The sequence below is a fragment of the Hyla sarda genome, chromosome 3 (assembly GCF_029499605.1).
Source record: "Hyla sarda isolate aHylSar1 chromosome 3, aHylSar1.hap1, whole genome shotgun sequence".
Classification (NCBI taxonomy): domain Eukaryota; kingdom Metazoa; phylum Chordata; class Amphibia; order Anura; family Hylidae; genus Hyla; species Hyla sarda.
The window spans coordinates 55,002,933-55,025,284 of record NC_079191.1 but is presented as its reverse complement, the minus strand read 5'-3'; the positions used below and the strand labels follow the sequence as shown (position 1 = coordinate 55,025,284).

Below are 22,352 nucleotides of genomic sequence, written 5' to 3'. Positions count from 1 at the left end.
CTCAGTGGTTAAACGCTTGTATGAATAACAATAACACTACAAGACATGCTGGAGATTGGGCTCGTCTCCTCCTGACCTTGAAGTAGTCGCTTTGTGTCTGTGTGTCCCAAGTGACAAGATGACATTGGAAGATCAGCTGCAAAGTTATCATTGTCATTGTGTATTCTGCTCTGTGTCTTATTGTTTGGTTGTTTTTTTAGTTAGATTTTAATCTACAGAGAGCCATTTATGTCCACCTTATTTGTCATTACTTGCTGTGTAGACTATGAAAAATAAATAGAATTAACTTTTTATTAATAAAACAATCAGTGAAAATGATAAATATTGTCCAAAATACTTTAATTCACTGTAAAGCAGTGATGAGAATGTAACTGATAAGCTAAGAGTGCACTTAACATACAGAAAAGTCCCTTTGAATTAATTTGGATTCTGCTACACTGTGCACATTTCAGAGTTTAGCCGCAGAAAGAATAGACATGTCTATTCTTTCTGTGGAGTCCGTCTATGAGACAGCGTGTTTCCGAGCAGTCCTAGCGCCAGCATGTCCTGCCTGCGCACTGCATTCGGGGGAATGTCCGCACACAATTTTTCCATGCGGACATTCGCTGTTAAAGGGTTACTCCGGTGAAAAACTTTTTTTTTTTTTTTTAAATCAACTGGTGCCAGAAAGTTAAACAGATTTGTAAATTACTTCTATTAAAAAAAATCTTAATCCTTCCTGTACTTATTAGCTGCTGAATACTACAGTGGAAATTATTTTCCGATTGAAACACAGAGCTGTCTGCTGACATCATGAGCACAGTGCTCTCTGCTGACATCTTTGTCCATTTTTAAGAACTGTCCAGGGTAAAAGGAAATCCCCATAGCAAAAATATGCTGTTCTGGACAGTTCCTAAAATGGACAGAGATGTCAGCAGAGAGCACTGTGCTCGTGATGTCAGCAGACAGTTCTGTGTTTCAAAAAGAAAATAATTTCCGCTGTAGTATTCAGCAGCTAATAAGTACATGAAGGATTAAGATTTTTTAATAGAAGTAATTTACAAATCTGTTTAACTTTCTGGCATCAGTTGATTTAAAAAAAAAAAAAACGTTTTTCACCGGAGTACCCCTTTAACATAGCCCGAGGCTACTTTGGAGTTGACCATTGAATGATGAATCGGGTGCATTAAAGGTGTACTCCGCTGCTCATCGTTTGGAACAAACTGTTCCGAACGCTGGAGCTGGTGCCGGGAGCTTGTGACGTCATAGCTTTGTCCCCCTCATGCCGTCACATCCTGCCCCTTCAATGCAAGTCTATGGGAGGGGGCATGATGACTGTCAAGCCCCTTCCCATAGACTTGCTTTGAGGGGGCGGGGCATGATGTCCTGAGGGGGCAGAGTTGTGGTGTCATGAGCTCCCGACTCCAGCTTTCAGAACAGTTTGTTCCAAATGCTGAGCAGCGGAGTACCCCTTTAAATCTGAGGTATGACTTGTTTGACCACCCTTTATTAGTCTTGATTCCCAATAACATGCACATTGTGCTTCCTTTCAGGCACCTGGAATCAAGGCCCCATTGATGTCAATGGAAGGTCCTGACAGGGATTCTTTTCCACTTCACTAATCGACATGTCCTTTCTTGAAGCAGAAAATACTACTTGTCAGGACCTTCCATTGACACCAATGAGGATTTGATTCCAGGCAGAATTTCCACATGTAAATTCAGCTTGGAATCTTCTTCAAATTACTTACATGCCATGGTTTTTGCATGGAAAAGTAGAGGAAATTCAGTTAGGAAATTCTGGCATGTAAACTTGGCCTTAGGGCTCATTCACAGGGACGGATCTGCAGCATATTTTACGCTGCTGATCCGCCGACGGTGGACCCTACAGTGCCACCAGATGTTCCTGCTTGGAGCGGCAATCTGCCCCTACGAGCAGACACGCTGCGATGTGCGAGTTGCCGCACACATGCACGGTATACTCAATTTCTTATAGTTTCCTGGTCAAAGCAGATTTACGGCAGAATCGGCATAATTTACATGGAATCCTTATCAAAGAATTGACGTGTCCTTAACTGAATCAAAAATTCAATTCTTGCCAAATTTTCTATTAAAATCAATAGGGCTTGGATTTCAGGCTGATTCTGAGGTGGAATCTGCATAGAAATATTTGTGGAATCTGCCCCAAACTACTCAAAGTTTGGCCATGTGCACTTTTAGGCCTGATGAAGGGCAGTTGCCTAAATATTATTTTTAAATACAACAATATTATGCACAATGATCCTCTTACAGGACACATACAATAAATAATGACACTATTTGCAAATTGACTTCATGGTGTGCAGACTCATCCTTCCTGTTTGACTATATTTTTATGATCCCTTGTTGGCACTAATGACTTGATGTATTATCATAATTTACAAGGACACACACGTATGACATAACACATAAAAATAACACACAATTGATTGTGATTTTCATGCATCGATACCTACCACAGTGCTTATATTATGCTTGTATTGACAGTGTGTCAGAGATCCTGGAGAAGCATGGATTACAGAAACCCATTTCATTTGTGAAGGAAACACAGTCAAGTTTAGAAGAAGCTCGCAAGCTGATTGTACGCCTTACCCGGCACACTGGTCGCAAGTAAGTGTCTGTAGATTAGGTGTAATGTAATTCCATTACACCCCTGCAATTAACATCAGAAAAATTGTCAACTGGTTGTTACCATACCCTTATCAATGTGAATTGTTACTACACACTCTGGCACTGTCCTGTCAGTGCTCATTGTGTATACAGCCTGTTGGTAAGTGGAATATTAACGCACAATTTATTTGTATAGTTCCATGGGGAATAACAAAGGAAATTCTAGGAATCGGAATTCTAGGAAATTATTCTATTTACGGAAAAAGACATATTGGAAGAGCTGACTGGTCATTTTTAACACCTTGACAACCTCCGCCATACGTATATGGTAGATGTGCACTGCAGTGATATGCAGTGGCTGCTGGCTGTGTTATATAGCTGACACCTGCTCTCACTGGCTGAGATTGGAGATAACTCTGCTCCAAGGCCATTTAAAGGGGTTGTGTCCTCATTAAAACATATTCACTATCTTGTATACAATGACCAAAGGGGTTTGACCCCTGGGAGCAGAGTTCTCGAAACTCCTTTTGGAACGGAGCGGCAGTCGAGTATGTGTACTGCCACTCTATTAGTTGGCTATTAAAAGGGGTACTCCGCCCCAAGCATCTTATCCCCTATCCAAAGGATAGGGGATAATATGTCAGATCGCCGGGGTCCCGCTGCTGGGGACCCCCGGGATCTCTGCTGCGGCACCCCGCTGTCATTACTGCACAGATCACGCTCGCTCTGTGCGTAATGACGGGCGATACAGGGGCCGGAGCATCGTTACGTCACGGCTTTGCCCCCTCCGTCGAGGGGCGGAGTACCCCTTTAAACTGCTGAAGATGGTCTCATAGACAATGAATGAAGCGGCAATGTGTTCACGACTTCTGCTCATAGAGATGGGAGCTTCGGAAATACAGTTCTTAAAATGAAAGGGGTCCCAGCAGTCGATCTTCCTCGACAATTATACACTTACTTCTATCCTGTGGATAAGGAAAAAGTGGTATTGATCTCACAATCCCTTTAGAGCCTCAGATGCTGCCATGAATAACAATAAAAGTATTTGAGATGTTAAACACAGGCGGCACTTTTTCTATCACCTCTTCTACCTTCTACTTGCACATCCTCAGATTGCCATTGGGTTGTCACGGTAGTCAGCAATCTAGTAAAGTCCTTGAGGCCTTCTGTGAAAGAACGGTAAAATCACAATACTATAGTATTGCAGTGTATTGTACAAGTGATCTCATGGTAAAGCCCGCATCCAGGAACTTTTAATCAAGTGTGAAATTATGTTATACACCCTGCACTAGAGTGACTATAAAAACTACAGCACACCACAATTAAGCTTTATTTTGCACAGCTACATCTGCATCCTGTCAAAATGGAATGATTATGTAGCCATATATGGATTGGCATGGGTCATTTTCCGATTGTATGATAGTTTATCCTTGAACCGTAAAACATAGCTTGCTGCACTTTAAGCTCGGAATCAAAACTCTTAGGGTATGTTCACACATACAGGATCCTGCGCAGATTTGATACACAGGATTTGTAATTGCAGATTAAAAGCGGTGCTCAGTCATTTAATTAACATTGAAATCTGCAGCAGAAAATCCTGTGCATCAAATCCCTTATACCCTTATACGTTCAGAAAATGATCCGAAACACTAGCTGACTGTGTCCGGACTGTTTCAGGGAAACTACTGCAATTCATGTTTCAGAACGGTGACATTGTTGCTGTTTGGGCAAATCAGGCACCTGATACCTTTTTATATATCTGTGTATATCTACATTATGTGCTTTTATAATGTAGAAAAATGTTTTTATTCTCTGAGCACTGTGACATCTCACTTTCCATCCCTGTTCCTGCTTGATTGACAGTCAGCTGGAAGCCGAGCCCTGTTTCCAAATCTTGTTCCTGCACTGTGTATAGAAATTGTGCCCCGGTGTGAGATCTGGAAACAGAGCTCAGCTTCCAGCTGACTGTCAATCAAGCAGGGACAGAGGTGGGAGGGGAAATGAGGAGGTGTTCGCGCCCTCAGGACTCCTGGGCTTGGGACCACCTGTTTGACTCTGCACAGAATAAAAGCATTTTTCTAGCGTTTGAAAGTACAGATATAAATATGAAAGGTATCATGTGCTTTGTTGCACTAACAATGTCACCAAATTGGAACCTGAATTGTAGCTGACAGATACACTTTAAAGTCAATAGGTAACAAATCTGACTGTGCATGCATAGAGAATGAGATTCCGACATATCCATGCATGGAAAGAATGGGGCCTCATAAACTTTAATGGCCTAAACGTACAACAAGGAGCTAATTCATGGCTGGTGATGTGTGCTTCTATTTCTGCACTATATCTTATTCTGCATCATACACAGATTTTATTTGCTTACATCGCTCCTCAACAAGACTCTGGCACTCAGTCTGATGGACATATATACATATTCTAATCCACAATATGACTTTATTTTTCCCGGTTGCCTTTGGTTACTACCATTCAGGGCATTCACTGAGACGGCCAAGCATGCCCAGTTGAACTGCATATTGCTTGTTAGTCTCTACTGTGTATACAAGCAAGGGGGATCGTGGGGAAGTGTGTGTTTTGTTGCCTGCCAACAGCAGGGTTACAATTCAGAGAGGAAATCAGGAAGTGATTAGATTATTAGGGAAAAGAACAGTGCTGTAGGTCACCTTTTCCAATTTAAAATTAATTAATTAATTCTCGCTACGCATCTGGTTTTACCAAATTTGCTTACTACTTTGCTAATGAGAAAAATCCCTTTAAGGCTCCCTATTATTAATCAGTGGGTTATAATAAAAAAATGAAATGTATCCTTCATAGCAGTCCAAGAACACTGTGTCCTGCGCCAGTCTTGCCGCACTTGGTCTGAGATGATAAAGCAGCAGTGATTTTATATTATTATTATTATTACACTGATAATAATTAGTATTTAGTTTTGTAGATTCCTAACAACCTCTTGTTTTCTGCAGTGTTTTATATGCTGAGATCTGGTGCTCTGGTCCTCTGTTATTTCTTTCCCATTGCATGTTAATCTTGCCAGCTGGCTCCTTTTCCTGGTACGAGCGCTGCTCTTACTTTATAGGCTTATAGACTGCAGCCGATAACCGAAATGAAGCTGCTTTATTTACACACAGCTCATAAACCATTAACTACAGGTAGTGAAAAACAGAAGAACCACTGAAGCCTGAAAGGATCAAATCTACCAAACAACGTTTTCCCCATTCACAGATTTAAAGTAGGAAAAAAAAATAAGAAAAATAGAAAATATAAATTTTGGCCTTTTCTCAATGGGTAGCAACACAGGTTATTTTATAGGAATTTAAGTGGTATGTGTTAAAAATGCATCTTCTCTTTAAACAATAGCACATCTTATCCACAATGGTCCTGATTTATCAATCTGCCTGAAACCCTAATTGTCTGATTTTTCCCACAACAACCAATCACAGCTCAACTCTTCATATCTTAACAAACTATTGTAAAGTGAAAGTTGAGCTGTGATCGGTTGCTGTGGCAAAATACTGACAATTTGGGTTTCAGGCTGATTGTTAAATTATGGTCAATGTCTCTTAGGCTGGGTTCACACTACGTTTTTTCCATACTGTTTTCAATCCATTTTTCTAAAGAAAACCGTATGGCAAAAAATGGATGGAACAGTATGGGAAAAAGTAAACCGTATGTGTTTTTAAACAGTATACTGTTTTTAAAAGTGCATACAGTTCCGTCAGTTTTTATAGAAAAAAAAAACATACGTTTTTGAAAATGTTGTCAATTTTTAATGGGAGGGGTCTTGGGTGGGGACTTTAGGATTCAAATGCGCATGTGCAAAGTAAAAACGTATACGTTTTTCCCATATGGAACCATATACATGTGCGTTTCCCATTGACGTCCATGTTAAAAAAAACGTATGCGGTTGCAGTACGGTTTTTAAACCGGAGTAAAAACCATGGTTGACCACAATTTTGTCTCCGGTTTAAAAACCGTACTGCAACCGCATACGTTTTTTTTTTTAACATGGACGTCAATGGGAAACGCACATTTATACGGTTCCATACGGGAAAAACGTATACGTTTTTACTTTGCACATGCGCATTTGAATCCTAAAGTCCCCACCCAAGACCCCTCCCATTAAAAATGGACGAAATTTTCAAAAACGTATGGTTTTTTTTTTCTATAAAAACTGACGGAACTGTATGCACTTTTAAAAACAGTATACTGTTTATAAACGCATACGGTTTACTTTTTTCCATACTGTTCCATCCGTTTTTTTGCCATACGGTTTTCTTTAGAAAAACGGATTGAAAACAGTATGACAAAAACGTAGTGTGAACCCAGCCTTATTCAGTAGAAAAAAAAATGAATGCTATAAATCCAATTTCTGCATATTTACCTTTTATGTTTTGAGGCTGTAGCTGTGTGATGTCACGAGCAACCGTAAAAGAATATGTTGTCAAAAAATGATCTAATGTTTAAAGCAGGTTTATTTTAACCATAATTTAAGAATTTTTGGTAATTAGTTTTTTAATTTTCTATTTTATTATCTATATAATATAATAACCCTTAACGATGCAGGGTGTAAATTTACGTCCTGGTGTGGTGGTACTTAACGCACCAGGATGTATATTTACGCCTGCACATGACCGCGAGCATTGTACCGATAGCAGCCGGGGATCCGCCAGTAATGGCGCACATCAGCAATAGCGCTGATTTGTGCCATTAACCCCTCAGATGCCGTGATCAGTACAGATCACGGCATCTGCGGCAGTGCCGTCAATATAATATAATGAATGATCGGATTGCCCGCAGCGCTGCTGCAGGGATCCAATCATCCAGCATGGGGGGCCGGAGATCCCCTCACCTGCCTCCGGCCATCTCCCGGGGTCTTCTGCTCTGGTCTGAGATCGAGAAGACCAGAGCAGATGATCACCGATAATACTGATCAGTGCTGGGCCCTATGCATAGCACTGAACAGTATTAGCAATCAAGTGATTGCTATAAATAGTCCCCTATGGGACTATTAAAGTGTAAAAATAAAAGTAAAAAAAAAGTGTTAAAAAATATGTAAAATCCCCTTCCCTATTAAAAAATTAAAATTGTCCCTTTTTCCCCATTTTACTCGCAATAACTGTTTAAAAAAAAATATAATAATAATAAGTATAAACATATTTGGGATCGCAGCGTGCGTAAATATCCAAACTCTTAAAATATAATGTTAATGATCCTGTACGGTGAACAGCGTGAACATTAAAAAAAAAAAAAAATCAAAATTGCTGCTTTTTTTGTAATATTTTATTCCCAAAAAAATTGATACATTTATTAAAAGTTTTATATATGCAAATGTTATATCAATAAAAAGTACAGATCACGGCACAAAAAATTTGCCCTCATACCGCCGCTTATACGGAAAAAATGAAAAAGTTATAGGTCTGCAAAATAGAGGGATTTTAAACGTACTAATTTGGTTAACAAAGTTTGCGATTTTTTTTAAAAGCGATACTATATTAAAGTATGTAATCATGGGTATCATTTTAATCGAATTGACCCACAGAATAAAGAAAACATGTCATGTTTACCGTAAATTGTACAGCTTGAAAACGAAACCTTCCAAAATTTGAAAAATTGTGGTTTTCTTTTCAATTTCCCAACAAATAGTATTTTTTTGGTTGCGCCATACATTTTATGGTAAAATGAAGGACAACTGGTTGTGCAAAAAACAAGCCCTCATACTAGTCTGTGGATGAAAATATAAAAGAGCTATTATTTTTAGAAGACAAGGAGGATATACAAAAACGTAAAAATAAAAAGTAAGTCCTCCTTAGGGAGTTAAAGCCTACCTGTTATTTCAGGTGACTTGCAGGTGATTTCTTGGCCATCATATAACTTGTACATGGTATTTTTCAGCAGATTTCTGCAGGCTTCCTCTAGAATTTGCAGTTCTCCCAGAGCTGGTGGGTGGAGCTGCCTCCTCCCACTATATAGATAAATATATAGTAAATAGATAACACTGGATTCACCGCCATTTACAGCAGAGATCAGCATCCCCCCTCCCTTCTCTTGGTAGAATGAGCTCTGAAATGGTCACACAGAATGCCCAATAACTTCTCCAGTTCATCTAAAGGGGACAGGTCCTGTCTATTGTTGTCTATGGTCCAGCTGTGAAGCATATCTCTAAATGCTGTTAAAACAGCTGAAGCAAGATGGCAGTCCCCATAATAGTGCCCAAAAAACTAAATAAATGTTTTTTATTTTTTTAAATAGAAATAGAATAAGAACATGTTTTAATATTTGCCTTTAATCAGGAAAAAAGAAAATCAATACATCCTCTTTAAAGCAATTTTTCAGCTGAATGAGCATTTGTAGGATTGCTCATTTTGGATAATAACTTAAATGCTTGTTCAACGGCTGATCATATCTTTTTTGCGGCCATTAAAATCATTACCGCACGTTGCCTTGTGTGAACTGGAGATGTGGGTCCGACAACGATGAAATAAAGGACACATGACTCATGTAGTGAGACTCTTAATTGATTTGAGTAGTATGAGGATTCCTTGGACAAACACATCATCCTGCAGCCATTGACCTGTATAAAATGGCCTTTATACAGTCAACAGAGCCTGAAACAGACAGCTCCATCCACTTTAATAGGAACTTAACTGCATTAACCCAGCATGTCCACTAGACAATACTGTATATGGGTAACTGGCTGCTCTCAGCTCTGATAATAATGGCCTATACCGAGGGTAGGTAATCAATACATGTTGCCTGCAAGACAGTAATGGACATGCTTAGGAAGGATCCATGGCTGTGTTGTGAGTCGACCATAATGCCGCTGCTTTCTTTTTGTGAAATGTCTATTTCCTGTTCCAGGTCTCGGGATCCCTTGTTTGTAAGTGTGAGGTTGTTTTTCTCCCTTCCACTATACGACTGTAGTACAGCTGCAGCTCTGTGGAGAATGGTCTCCCCACACCCCAAAGCCACCCAGCGGTTGCTCCACCCATTGAAGTAGATAGACTCCCTTTTAGCACATGACTAGTGATGTAATGTCTTCGGTCACACTACAACCTGGGAAAAGCTGAGACAACACAAATTTTGTATGCTGATAAAAATGAACATCGAGGCAAAGATCACATAAGAATTGCAAGACCACCATGAAACACAGGTGCAGACACTATATTATGAACTACACTAACCTTAAATTTCCTGTAGCACAGTCCATTAAAAAAAAATCCCTTTGTCTTGTGCCACCACCTAAGCCATTGCACTAGGAGTATCAGTATTCTACACTAGTAGCATTTACAAATTGGTGGCTGGATCCTAGCAGTCATCTCTATGTTGTGAACCCCCATTCTCATGATCATTGGAGGCCCCAGCGGTCAGGTCCCTATCGATCAAATACTAAATATACTAATATTCCGTGGATAGATGATAATGCATAATCTTGGGATGCCTCTTTACTATCAATAGCTGTTGTTTTAGTATATGTGGAAGCAAATTACTGGCTAATTTATGGCGGTCTATATACGGTAGTTTTATTTATTTATTTTCGTTTTATCCCTTAAATAAAACATCTCCGGTTTAGCTTCATGTACATGTCGGCTTACAGAGAAATAAAGCCTGTGTTACGTATACCATGACTGATCAATAACTTCCAAATGAAACATTTCTTAGAGGTGAAAAATCACGATCTCTTAACTTTGCAAGAAACCTTTTCAGGGATTTCTGCGATGCTTTGTACATTTGAAGGCCAAATAACTTGCTGACCCAAGTACAATGCCTGTGATAAAGTCCAGGGTCAAAGTCAAGCCGCCTGATCCAATGCTTGCCGATTTCAGTGATATAATGGCCGGACAGGAGCAGGTAATTACAGCACCCAGTCAATAGTCTAATCTACAAGAATGATATCCCTTAAACAGCAAGCAAATCTTCCAAGGTTGGAGAAAGATGAATAGCATTGTGGGGCTTTAATCACAAAAGGGAGGTAATGGATAATGAAGCCGATTGGAAGAGCTGGATAAGCTAAAAATAAAGCGCAACATTATTCCAGCTGGTTTGTTGGATTGGAATAGTCCCTATTGACAGAGAAAAGTAAAATAATTAAATACGTTTTCTGGTTTTAAAGTAAAACTGTCACCAAACACCCCCCCCCTGCACTAACCAGAGGTACTGGCTGGTAGTGTGGGGGATGCTGATCAATATGATGCCTACTATGCCCGGATCCGTCCAGCTGTTCGCCTGATATCTTCATTTTTCAAGATATGCAAATCATCTTCTAACTGGCACAGGCGGGGTTACTGCCTTCATTTGGCACTGTGACGTCAGCACCGGCCCGGCTTATGCATATTCATGCCCTCCCTTAGTATATCCCTCTCCTCCCAGCTCTGTATGTGACTCCATTGCGCATGTGCCAGCTTCCTGTGTACACCCGGAAGAAGCCTCAGCGCAGTGGAGTCACATACAGAGCGGGTAGGAGAGGGAGATACGAAGGGAGGGCACAATTATGCATATGCGGTGCTGTGGGCCGAGCGGCGGTGACGTCACAGTGCCAGATGAAGGCAGTAACCCCGCCCATGCCAGTTAGAAGATGATTGTCATATCTTGAAAAAATGAAGATATCAGACGAACAGCTGGACGAATTCAGACATGGTAGGCATCATATTGATCAGCGTCCCCCGCACTACCAGCCAGTACCTCTGGGGGTTTAGTGACAGTTTTCCTTTTAAGGGGTACTCCCGTGGAAACCTTTTTTTTTTTTTTTTAAATCAACTGGTGCCAGAAAGTTAAACAGATTTGTAAATTACTTATATTAAAAAATCTTAATCCTTGCAGTACTTTTTAGGGGCTATATACTAAAGAGAAATCCAAAAAAGAAATGCATTTCCTTTGATGTCCTGACCACAGTGCTCTCTGCTGACCTCTTTCAATTTTAGGAACTGTCCAGAGCAGCATGTGTTTGCTATAGGGATTTTCTCCTGTTCTGGACAGTTCCTGAAATGGACAGCAGACGTCAGCAGAGAGCACTGTGGTCAGGGCATCACAGGAAATGCATTTCCATTTTGGATTTCTCTTTAGTATACAGGCCCTAAAAAGTACTGGAAGGATTAAGATTTTTTTAATAGAAGTGATTTACAAATCTGTTTAACTTTCTGGCACCAGTTGATTAAAAAATAAAAATAAAAAATAGGTTTCCATGGGAGTACCCCTTTAATGAAGAATGTTAAGTACTGTACAGTATATTAGAAAGGTATGCTAACTTCTAACTTATTGGCTGCATCATTTTTTCACAGTTTTCAAGCCAAGCTTTCTGCTTAATGTCAGTGAAAGAAAAGCTTTATTGAAAACTGTCCTGATCGTGCAATGAGTACAATAGTCCTTACTGGTAACAATATAGATATGGGAGCTCTTATAAGGGGCTGGTCACTCCTGCGATCACTTGACCAGGACACATCCTCAATCTCTGAAAGTAAACAATGGATTCTCTCATTCACTGACTGCAAGCAATGCTATTTTCACACTGTGTTTTGCAATGCCCATCTGAGGTGTGTACAGGAGACTTTGACTTGTACCTCCAGTAGATGCTGCCATATATGTCAACCATGTGCTCTCATTGTGAAAGAAAAAAAAAATCTGTTTTTGATAATATTGCAGTTTGACAAACATTGTACCAAAGTAAAACATAATCTTTATTCATTTTTATATAAAATCTTTTAAGTCTAGCAAAGACCAGTTCATCTAGACATAAGATAGCATTAAATTCATAAAATGATCGTGCATTACCTCTGGTGGACACATATAGTGACAAACCTAAGGGAGAGGAAGGGGGAGGTATCCCTATTGTATGTATGTTGGTGTCTGTATCAGGATGAAATACGTGCTGTTTTGATGCCATAGGGGTTCCCTGAAGATCCACAGTTAGTTCATCTTGTAGTGAAACATGTTGGGAATCGCCATTTGGGAACTTTTTTGGTTTGGGTGCACCAGTAACACACACAGGTGACAAATAAGTACCTGAATAATGAACCCCAACAAAAACTAGTGCACCCCAACAAATAAAATTTCCTGACATGTTTCTTCACAAGGTAAACTGCAATTCATCAGGGAACACTTATAAGATTAAAACAGCATATATATATCATCTTGATACATAGACAGCAACATGAATGCAAGAGTACGGCAGTTTCAAAAGATGAGTTGCATTGGCTCTTACTGCATCCATAAGACAATGCTGTAGATCCTTGGGTTAGACAAGACAGCTTGTTGGTTTTCTCATATGCCAGAAATTTATGTGACAACTTTGCATTTCAGTAGCAATTTAGTGATACATACTAGCATATACTTGCAGACAGAAACTAGGGTGGCCAGGTCCTTGCAGGTAGGTCGACAGCCTCACCCTTGGTAAGCATGCCTGCCTTAACGGGGTACTCCCCTGGAAAACATTTTTTTATTAACTGGTGCCAGAAAGTTAAACAGATTTGTTAATTACTTCTATTTAAAAATCTTAATCCTTCCAGTACTTATCAGCTGCTGTATACTACAGAGGAAGTTCTTTTCTTTTTAAATTTCCTTTCTGTCTGACCACTGTCTGACAGGAACTGTCCGGAGCAGGAGACGTTTGCTATGGGGATTTGCTCCTGCTCTGGACAGTTCCTTACATGGACAGAGGTGTCAGCAGAGAGCACTGTGGTCAGACATAAAGGAAATTCAAAATGAAGAGAACTTCCTCTGAAACATACAGCAGCTCATAAGTACTGAAAGTAATTTGCAAATCTGATTAACTTTCTGGCACCAGTTGATTAAAAGAAAAATAGTTTTCCAGTGGAGTGCCCCTTTAAGTGAGTTAAAGGGGTATTCCAGGAAAAAACTTTTTTTTTATATATCAACTGGCTCCAGAAAGTTAAATAGATTTGTAAATTACTTCTAATAAAAAATCTTAATCCTTTCAGTAGTTTTTAGCTGCTGAAGTTGAGGTGTTCTTTTCTGTCTTAGTGCTCTCTGATGACACCTGTCTCCGGAACTGTCCAAAGTAGAAGCAAATTCCCATAGCAAACCTCTTCTACTCTGTGCAGTTCCCGAGATAAGCAGAGATGTCAGCAGAGAGCACTATTGCCAGACAGAAAACAACAACTCAACTTCAGCAGCTGATAATTATAGAAAGAATTACAATTTTTTAAATAGAAGTAATATACAAATCTGTTTAACTTTCTGGAGCCAGTTGATATATAATTTTTTTTTTCCTGGAATACCCCTTTAATTGTTGTGCATGGAAATAGAAGCGACGGTGTACCACCTTAAACTGCATTGCTCAATAATACTTTGTTAAACTGGTATCCTAAGCTATAGTGATATTAAGTTGGCCAATTTTTATGTTATTGTACCTGTAGTATGATGCTCTTACATGCATTGCTTCAGCTGATGTTTCTGTGCAACATGTTTGAGTTGGAATGACCTCAATTAAACGTGAATGGCCTTACATGAGGCTCATTGCTTCATTGGGTTTCGGAGACTATGTATCAGGTCACAGAAGACTGGTGCCTGTGTTTAGATCACTGTGACAATACACAGTAGAGGAGCGCTGATTGTGTGCACTGATCCACAACTCATTGGGGTAGCATGAAGGATGTTCACGGAACAGCAGGACTTGGCTCAGACGTGGCCAGAATCAAATGATCTGTGATCACTTCAATGACGAGCTTTCCATTTATTGCTTGCACTGATGTCTTGTGTCGGAGCATTTACCTCACATTATTATACTTTGTATTACTGCAGTACAAGCAAATTGTAACATAGAGGGAATTTTTGTTACTCTGATCTAAATTTTTAGTTTGCAGACGTAGAAGAAAAAAGGCAATGCCGCACATACCGGTCCGATTCAAACTTAATTTATTGAAGGTAGCTCTGCGGGTACACAGGTCATAAGTGTGGGGGCGCCTCCATGGAGGCGCCCCCGCACTTATGACCTGTGTACCCGCTGAGCTACCTTCAATAAATTAAGTTTGAATCGGTCAGTGCGACATTGCCTTTTTTCTTCTACGCCTTCACTGTTCTATCATCTCTATTTTGCTAATATTCCAGCGCCATAGACGGCCCATGTTATGATTTCCTGCATGCGGCTTAGAAGTCAGCTGAAATTACCTGTCTTTGAAGTGCCAGACACCTACTTGCCTTTTTGTGTATATCTTTTAGTTTAGAAAAATAGGCAGAACCTAGCAGGCTGGTGGTCACTGGTTACCCTGGCTTTCAGCTTAAAGGGGTTATCCAGGAAAAAACTTTTTTTTATATATATATATATATATATATATATATATATCAACTGGCTCCAGAAGGTTAAACAGATTTGTAATTTACTTCTATTAAAAAAATATTAATCCTTTCAGTATTTATGAGCTTCTGAAGTTAAGGCTGTTCTTTTCTGTCTAAGTGCTCTCTGATGACATGTGTCTCGGGAACCGCCCAGTTTAGAAGCAAATCCCCATAGCAAACCTCTTCTAAACTGGGCGGTTCCCGAGACACGTGTCATCAGAGAGCACTTAGACAGAAAAGAACAGCCTTAACTTCAGAAGCTCATAAGTACTGAAAGGATTAAGATTTTTTAATAGAAGTAAATTACAAATCTGTTTAACCTTCTGGAACCTTCTGATATTAAAAAAAAGTTTTTTCCTGGAATACCCCTTTAAAGCTAAATTTACACTAAGCAAAGGCATAGTAGGGTCAGGGAGATCACTCAGTGTATTCATTCGGGGGGGGGAGGGGAGGGTGGCAGGGTGGGCAATGGTTCTTTCGGCCAACAGCTGTATTATGTCTGTGTCTTTAGTTACATACACACGATACATCAAACACCCATACGGTAAAATAGATGGATCCTTGTCAGAACCACCTGCATGCACTATTTTTTCATAATGAAATATTTCCAACATTCGATTGGGCAGACGTATGCGTCACTGAATGGGGTGAAATCAGACCTTGGACGACCAATGTAACTTAATTTTATAATAATAGAGTTGTTTTTTTTTCCCCCCAATATTTTCAAGATGGGACAAATATATAAGGGATTCACCGAAAGGGAAATTTTGGGCTGAAACGGAAAATTTAGGTTTTGCTTGGCCCAAAAACCATACCAAAAATGCATTGCCCCGCCCACTTTTTAAAATATAGTTTCTATATAACTTTTTTATTTTTCTGTATTGTTGGATGTATGAGGGCTTATTTTTTGCGCCGTGATCTGTAGTTTTTATTGGTACCATTCTAGTTCTGTTTATTTTTTTTTTTTTTTTTTTTACTTTTAATAATTTTTTTCTGATAAAAATCCATATTTTTGGACATAGATGTTTTTATTTTTATGTTTATGCCATTTACCATACAGGATCATTAACATAATGTTTTTATGAACCAGATATTTATGCACCCGGCGATACCAAATATGTTTTATTTACATTTGTTTATACTTTTTTTTTTTTTTTTAAATAGGAAAAGAGGAGAATTACATTTCACTTATTTACTTTTTACTACAACCTCCACTATGCAGTGCAACAATGGACTATAACTCCCAGTATGCAAAAGGAAAAAGCACTACAACTCCCAGTATGTAGAGATACAATGCATTGCAAGCCTTCTTGTCTTCTGTGCTGGAGGTTATGAGCTTCTAATGCATTGTATCTCTACAAACTGGTGGTTGTAGTGCTGTGTACCCCTTTCCATATTATATTTACATACTGGGGGTTCTATTGCTTTACCCCTTTGCATATTAGAATCTGTAGTACAGACTCCAATATGCAAAGTGACAAAGCGCTACAATTGTTGTAGTACTTTGTACCTTTGTATACTGGAGGTCACACACAAATGAAAAACAGTTACCAGGACAGACAGAAACTGCAGCTGATGATGGTAGGCGGGGGGATGTTTGGGTTGATAGATGATAATAGAGTGGGCGGAGACTTCGTGGAGGGAAGAAGCGGGGCGGGACTCAGGGCGTACAAGAGCACTCTGGTGCACTAAGTCCCTGGCGCCGTACCTGTAGGCCCTGTGTCATTTAGGCCACAACCCCAAAATTTGCAGCACGAAAATGCAGAAAGAGGCATTTTTTTGCGGCTGAAATTTCGGTGCATCCCTAATATATATATATATATATATGAATTCAGGTAGAAGACAGACATGGTGCACATCTACAATCTTGTATAATGATCTAATTGCTTCTCAGCATAGTATCAAAAACTAACAGGTTGTTAGTATATACGTTTTGATCAAAAGTACAAAGCCCACTCGCCACGTCAAGGCCACCTATTTAGAGTGGGTCCCTAACGTCCCTAGCATAAAATGGTGTAGCACTGGGCGGCGACCACCACCGCCGCGACACCAGTGCCCACAGGGGGAACGATCCCACTGGCAGAGCGGCCCCAATGCCACTCAAACCAGTCCATGGGTCGCACCTCCCCGCAGACACGGCGCCACGTCAGCAACGGATGCCACACAGCACCACACCAGTGTGAACCGGATGCTACAGCTCACTTACCATGCTCTCCCAGTCACACTGGGAGGCTGCTAGGAAAGAAATGGCCCATGTGTAGCTAACTACTACTTATATAGGGTTGGGCTGAGGGTGTGGGGAAGAGTGCAGCACATGTTCAAAAAAAAAAAAAAAAAAAAAAGAGGGGATAGAAAACACAATGTGAATTCAGGTAGAAGACAGACATGGCCGCACATCTACAATCTTGCACAATGATCTAATTGCTTCTCAGCATAATATCAAAAACTAACAGGTTGTTAGTATATACGTTTTGATCAAAAAGTACAAAGCCCGCTCGCCACGTCAAGGCCACCTATTTAGAGTGGGTCCCTAATGTTCCTAGCATAAAATGGCGTAGCACTAATATATATATATATATATATATATATATATATATATATATATACATACACACCGTATATACTCGAGTATAAGCCGACCCGAGTATAAGCCGAGACCCCTAATTTCAACCCAAAATCCCAGGAAAAGTTATTGACTCGAGTATAAGCCTAGGGTGGGAAATACATCATCCCCCCCTGTCATCATCCAGACCCGTCATTAACATCCTCATCATCATCCCCTTTTCATCATCCCACACATCCCCCCTTCATCATCCCCTTTTCATCATCCCACACATCCCCCCTTCATCATCCCACACATCCCCCCTTCATCATCCCCTTGTCATCATCCCACTCATCCCCCCTTCATCATCCCCTTGTCATCATCCCACACATCCCCCCTTCATCATCCCCTTATCATCCCACACATCCCCCCTTCATCATCCCCTTGTCATCATCCCACACATCCCCCCTTCATCATCCCCTTGTCATCATCCCACACATCCCCCCTTCATCATCCCACCCACCCCCCTTCATCATCCTCTTGTCATCATCCCACACCCCCCCCCCCCTTCATCATCCTCTTCTCATCATTCGCCCTCAGTGGTCTTCAACCTGCGGACCTCCAGAGGTTTCAAAACTACAACTCCCAGCAAGCCCGGGCAGCCATCGGCTGTCCGGGCTTGCTGGGAGTTGTAGTTTTGAAACCTCCGGAGGTCCGCAGGTTGAAGACCACTGCGGCCTTCGACATCATCCAGCCCCCTCTCACCCCCTTTAGTTCTGAGTACTCACCTCCGCTCGGCGCTGGTCCGGTCCTGCAGGACTGTCCGGTGAGGAGGTGGTCCGGTGGGATAGTGGTTCCGGGCTGCTATCTTCACCGGGGGCGCCTCTTCTCCGCGCTTCCGGCCCGGAATAGAGGCGTTGCCTTGACAATGACGCAGAAGTACGTTGGCAATGAACGCACCTCTGCGTCGTTGTCAAGGCAACGTGACTATTCTGAGGCCGGGCCCGAAGCGCTTAGAAGAGGCCTCCCCGGTGAAGATAGCAGCCCGGAACCACTATGCCACCGGACCACCTCCTCTCCGGACAGCCCTGCAGGACCGGACCAGCGCCGAGCAGAGGTGAGTACTCAGAACTAAAGGGGGGTGAGAGGGGGCTGGATGATGTCGAAGGCCGCAGTGGTCTTCAACCTGCGGACCTCCGGAGGTTTCAAAACTACAACTCGAGTATAAGCCGAGTTTTTCAGCACGATTTTTCGTGCTGAAAACACCCCCCTCGGCTTATACTCGAGTGAACTCCCCCACCCGCAGTGGTCTTCAACCTGCGGACCTCCAGAGGTTTCAAAACTACAACTCCCAGCAAGCCCGGGCAGCCATCGGCTGTCCGGGCTTGCTGGGAGTTGTAGTTTTGAAACCTCCGGAGGTCCGCAGGTTGAAGACCACTGCGGCCTTCGACATCATCCAGCCCCCTCTCACCCCCCTTTAGTTCTGAGTACTCACCTCCGCTCGGCGCTGGTCCGGTCCTGCAGGGCTGTCCGGAGAGGAGGTGGTCCGGTGGGATAGTGGTTCCGGGCTGCTATCTTCACCGGGGAGGCCTCTTCTAAGCGCTTCGGGCCCGGCCTCAGAATAGTCACGTTGCCTTGACAACGACGCAGAGGTACGTTCATTGCCAACGTACTTCTGCGTCATTATCAAGGCAACGCCTCTATTCCGGGCCGGAAGCGCGGAGAAGAGGCGCCCCCGGTGAAGATAGCAGCCCGGAACCACTATCCCACCGGACCACCTCCTCACCGGACAGTCCACCGGACAGGTGAGCGGAGGTGTGTACTCAGAACTAAAGGGGGTGAGAGGGGGCTGGATGATGTCGAAGGCCGCAGTAGTCTTCAACCTGCGGACCTCCGGAGGTTTCAAAACTACAACTCCCAGCAAGCCCGGACAGCCGATGGCTGCCCGGGCTTGCTGGGAGTTGTAGTTTTGAAACCTCTGGAGGTCCGCAGGTTGAAGACCACTGCGGGTGGGGGAGTTCACTCGAGTATAAGCCGAGGGGGGTGTTTTCAGCACGAAAAATCGTGCTGAAAAACTCGGCTTATACTCGAGTATATACGGTATATATTTATTTATTATTTGCAATATGTTTAACCAATTTACATGTACACATTACTCATATGTCTATTTTGTGTATTTACCATTTTTTTTTAGGCAACCTCCAGTCAGTGAGAGTCACTGGAAGGGGCTGCTGCAAGATATTCTGGACATGCAGCAGAATGTGTACACATGTCTGACTACAGATGTCTGCCACGAGGTAAGACCAATACTTCTACTACCACTACTACTTCTACTTCCCTATTGTTCCTCATTTATTGTTACAGTTAGATACATCAGTAAATAGAATTTGCTGAAGTCTGTGGGGACACAAACTTTTATTTTCTTGGTTCCTATCCATAAATAATTTTTGCAACCAGCACAGGATACAGTTCTACCACCTTATCCAATCTATTGCTATAAATATTTTGCCAATTGTCCGTATGATATACTAATCTGGGTTCATAGCCAAGATGAGTTCCCTCACTACTGGACTGGTTTACTTTCCTTGAAAAGCAGTAAACTTCATTCAGTGATGAGTTGAACCCGATGCAATTTAAGTATTGAAGTAAGTAATAGTATGCAAGAAGCTTACCCTAGTGGGGTTAGCCAGCCAGAATTTATCCTTTAACTTGTGATATTGGTGCTCTGTATCAGTAAAACAGAATTCTGACCACTATGAATGTATATTGTGAAATGGATCTTCACTGAATTTTTTGGGACCTGACGCTGATGGGTTGTTAAAGGGAATGTGTCATCAGAAAAGGCGTATTGTTTAAATCAAGTTTTTATGTTAAACAATATTTTTTTTAAACAATTTTAGTTTAAATTTTATTCTGAATTTAAGAATCTTGAAACTTGCAGTTTTCATTTTGGCTACTAGGCCTAAAACAAAGCTGATACTTCCTGTTCTGTCTGTGATGATAAAGAGGCTGCTGGGAATTGATCACCACAGTATAACAGTGAAAAGTGTTACCAGTAGATGTAGGGAATAGTAGCTCAGCCTCCCCCTCCCAGTGGACCTCTTCAAAGGTCAATGAGATACCTTTCCCATTCATGTAAATGGGGCAGCTCCTGTCTATTGCTGCCGATGTCCATAGGATGGGCTGTCTAAATTAATGGCAGCCTCCATAATAATGTGTAAAAAATTTAAGTGCATCTGTCATGTTATTAACACCTGAGGCGAGGCGTCCCAGGGCCTCATCGCCTCTCTCTGCTTATGTCATGCCCGCCTGTTGATTGACTCAACTGCCTCCAGTGGTCCTGTGTAGTTGTACCGTGCTTGCGCAGCCATGTTGTACCGTGTATGCACAGTAGAGGCAGGGAGAAAATGTCTCTAGCTATTACGACACAAGTGCAGTGAGTCAAGTTCTGAATCACTCGTAGACTCACGGGGCATGTACTGTGATACACATTGAGAACACATGTACAGGATAAGTACACAGTTCCACCTCATGCATGTGATACATTCGCTTTAAGAGGTGTACCACCTAGTCATGAAACTTAAACTGGGATAATTATTCAGCAAATTAGAGCAACTTTTGAGTGTGTTTAACCACTGGTAATTCTTGCTAAGTACGAAAATCATTTGCTGGGCAGAAGAAGATATTGTCTCTGACTTTCTCATTGGTTGTATGATAGCAATATGTGTCACCCAGCCTTATTTTAGGATATATAGTCTATGAGTATAGTAGGCATCCATCACCTGAGGAGTTCCTCGGCTGCTCTCCTGCCCGGTGTCATCAGCAAAGCGTCTTAAAAGTCATTATGTAAAGCAGATTGCACATGTCTGGAAAATGAATAACTTGGAGATAACACACTCCTAGACAAATGGTTCCAGAGCCATCTATATGCCGGCTACTTAAGCCATAGGACATAATTGGTGAGCGGTCAACTTTAATGAGCTGAACATCTTGACAGGTTGAGCTTGTAGTTTGACGGGTCTGTACTGTGCAAACACCAGTGTCAGCGGAGGAGGGATTTTTTTTGTCTACTTCACACCGTGTGGTTTCCTCTGATCTCATTTTGGTACAAGCTATCCTGAGAGGACATGACTTCCACGATCTGCCATCTGGTTGTCTCACTGAAAAAGCGTATGACACTGTTTTTACCCGTAGGCGCTCTGAGTATTCTGTCACTTAATGGAGACGACGGATAAGGTTTACAACCTATTAGATACAATTAAGTACAATATTGGAGACATAAGCATTTCACAAAAGCCAACATCATGTAATATCATTTCTTATAGCAGCATCCGTGTCAGACGTTTGATATAGTTCCTTTTTGATTATTCAAATGGTGCGAGACAGGTATGTTTCTTAGGATCCTGCAGCCACTTACTTTTTATTATATATAAATTCATTACGCACAAAGAGGAAGATATACTATTGCAAATACTGCATAATTCTGTCACAGTAAAATTCCCGGTACTATGTTTATTATTATGTTTTGTAGACAATTTTTTTGCTTCACTTGGCAGGGGGCATTGCTCATTGTGAGAAGTTGTGGTTAACCATGAAAGGGGCAAAGCTTGAATGTATTTTTTTTCTACCTTTTACTTTTAGTATTTGCTCCTTTTATTAAATACAAAGCTTAATGATGGTATTCAAATATATCCGACGCCAAAATATATAACCTCCCGGTTTCCAATGGCATTATGCTGTTAGAAATCTATTTCTAAGCAGTATTTGTAGAATAGGCTCAGATTGCTTTAGTAAATTGTACCTTGTATCACTGCACTGTTCCCATGTCTTGCTGTCATCACAGAGCGGAAGGACAGCAGTAATGTGTGGCTGTAACATAC

At 41.3% G+C, this 22,352-nt stretch overlaps 1 protein-coding gene across 3 annotated transcripts in view; it reads left to right on the top strand.

Moving 5' to 3' along the window:
- The window catches only part of NBAS (NBAS subunit of NRZ tethering complex), a 701,350-nt gene that overhangs the window by 239,359 nt on the left and 439,639 nt on the right, over positions 1 to 22,352 (top strand). For all 3 annotated transcript variants that reach the window (XM_056564221.1, XM_056564220.1, XM_056564222.1), the window contains 2 exons: positions 2,505 to 2,627; positions 19,667 to 19,769. In XM_056564221.1, coding sequence (XP_056420196.1) covers positions 2,505 to 2,627; positions 19,667 to 19,769 — 226 coding nt within the window. The remainder of the gene's footprint in view (positions 1 to 2,504; positions 2,628 to 19,666; positions 19,770 to 22,352) is intronic.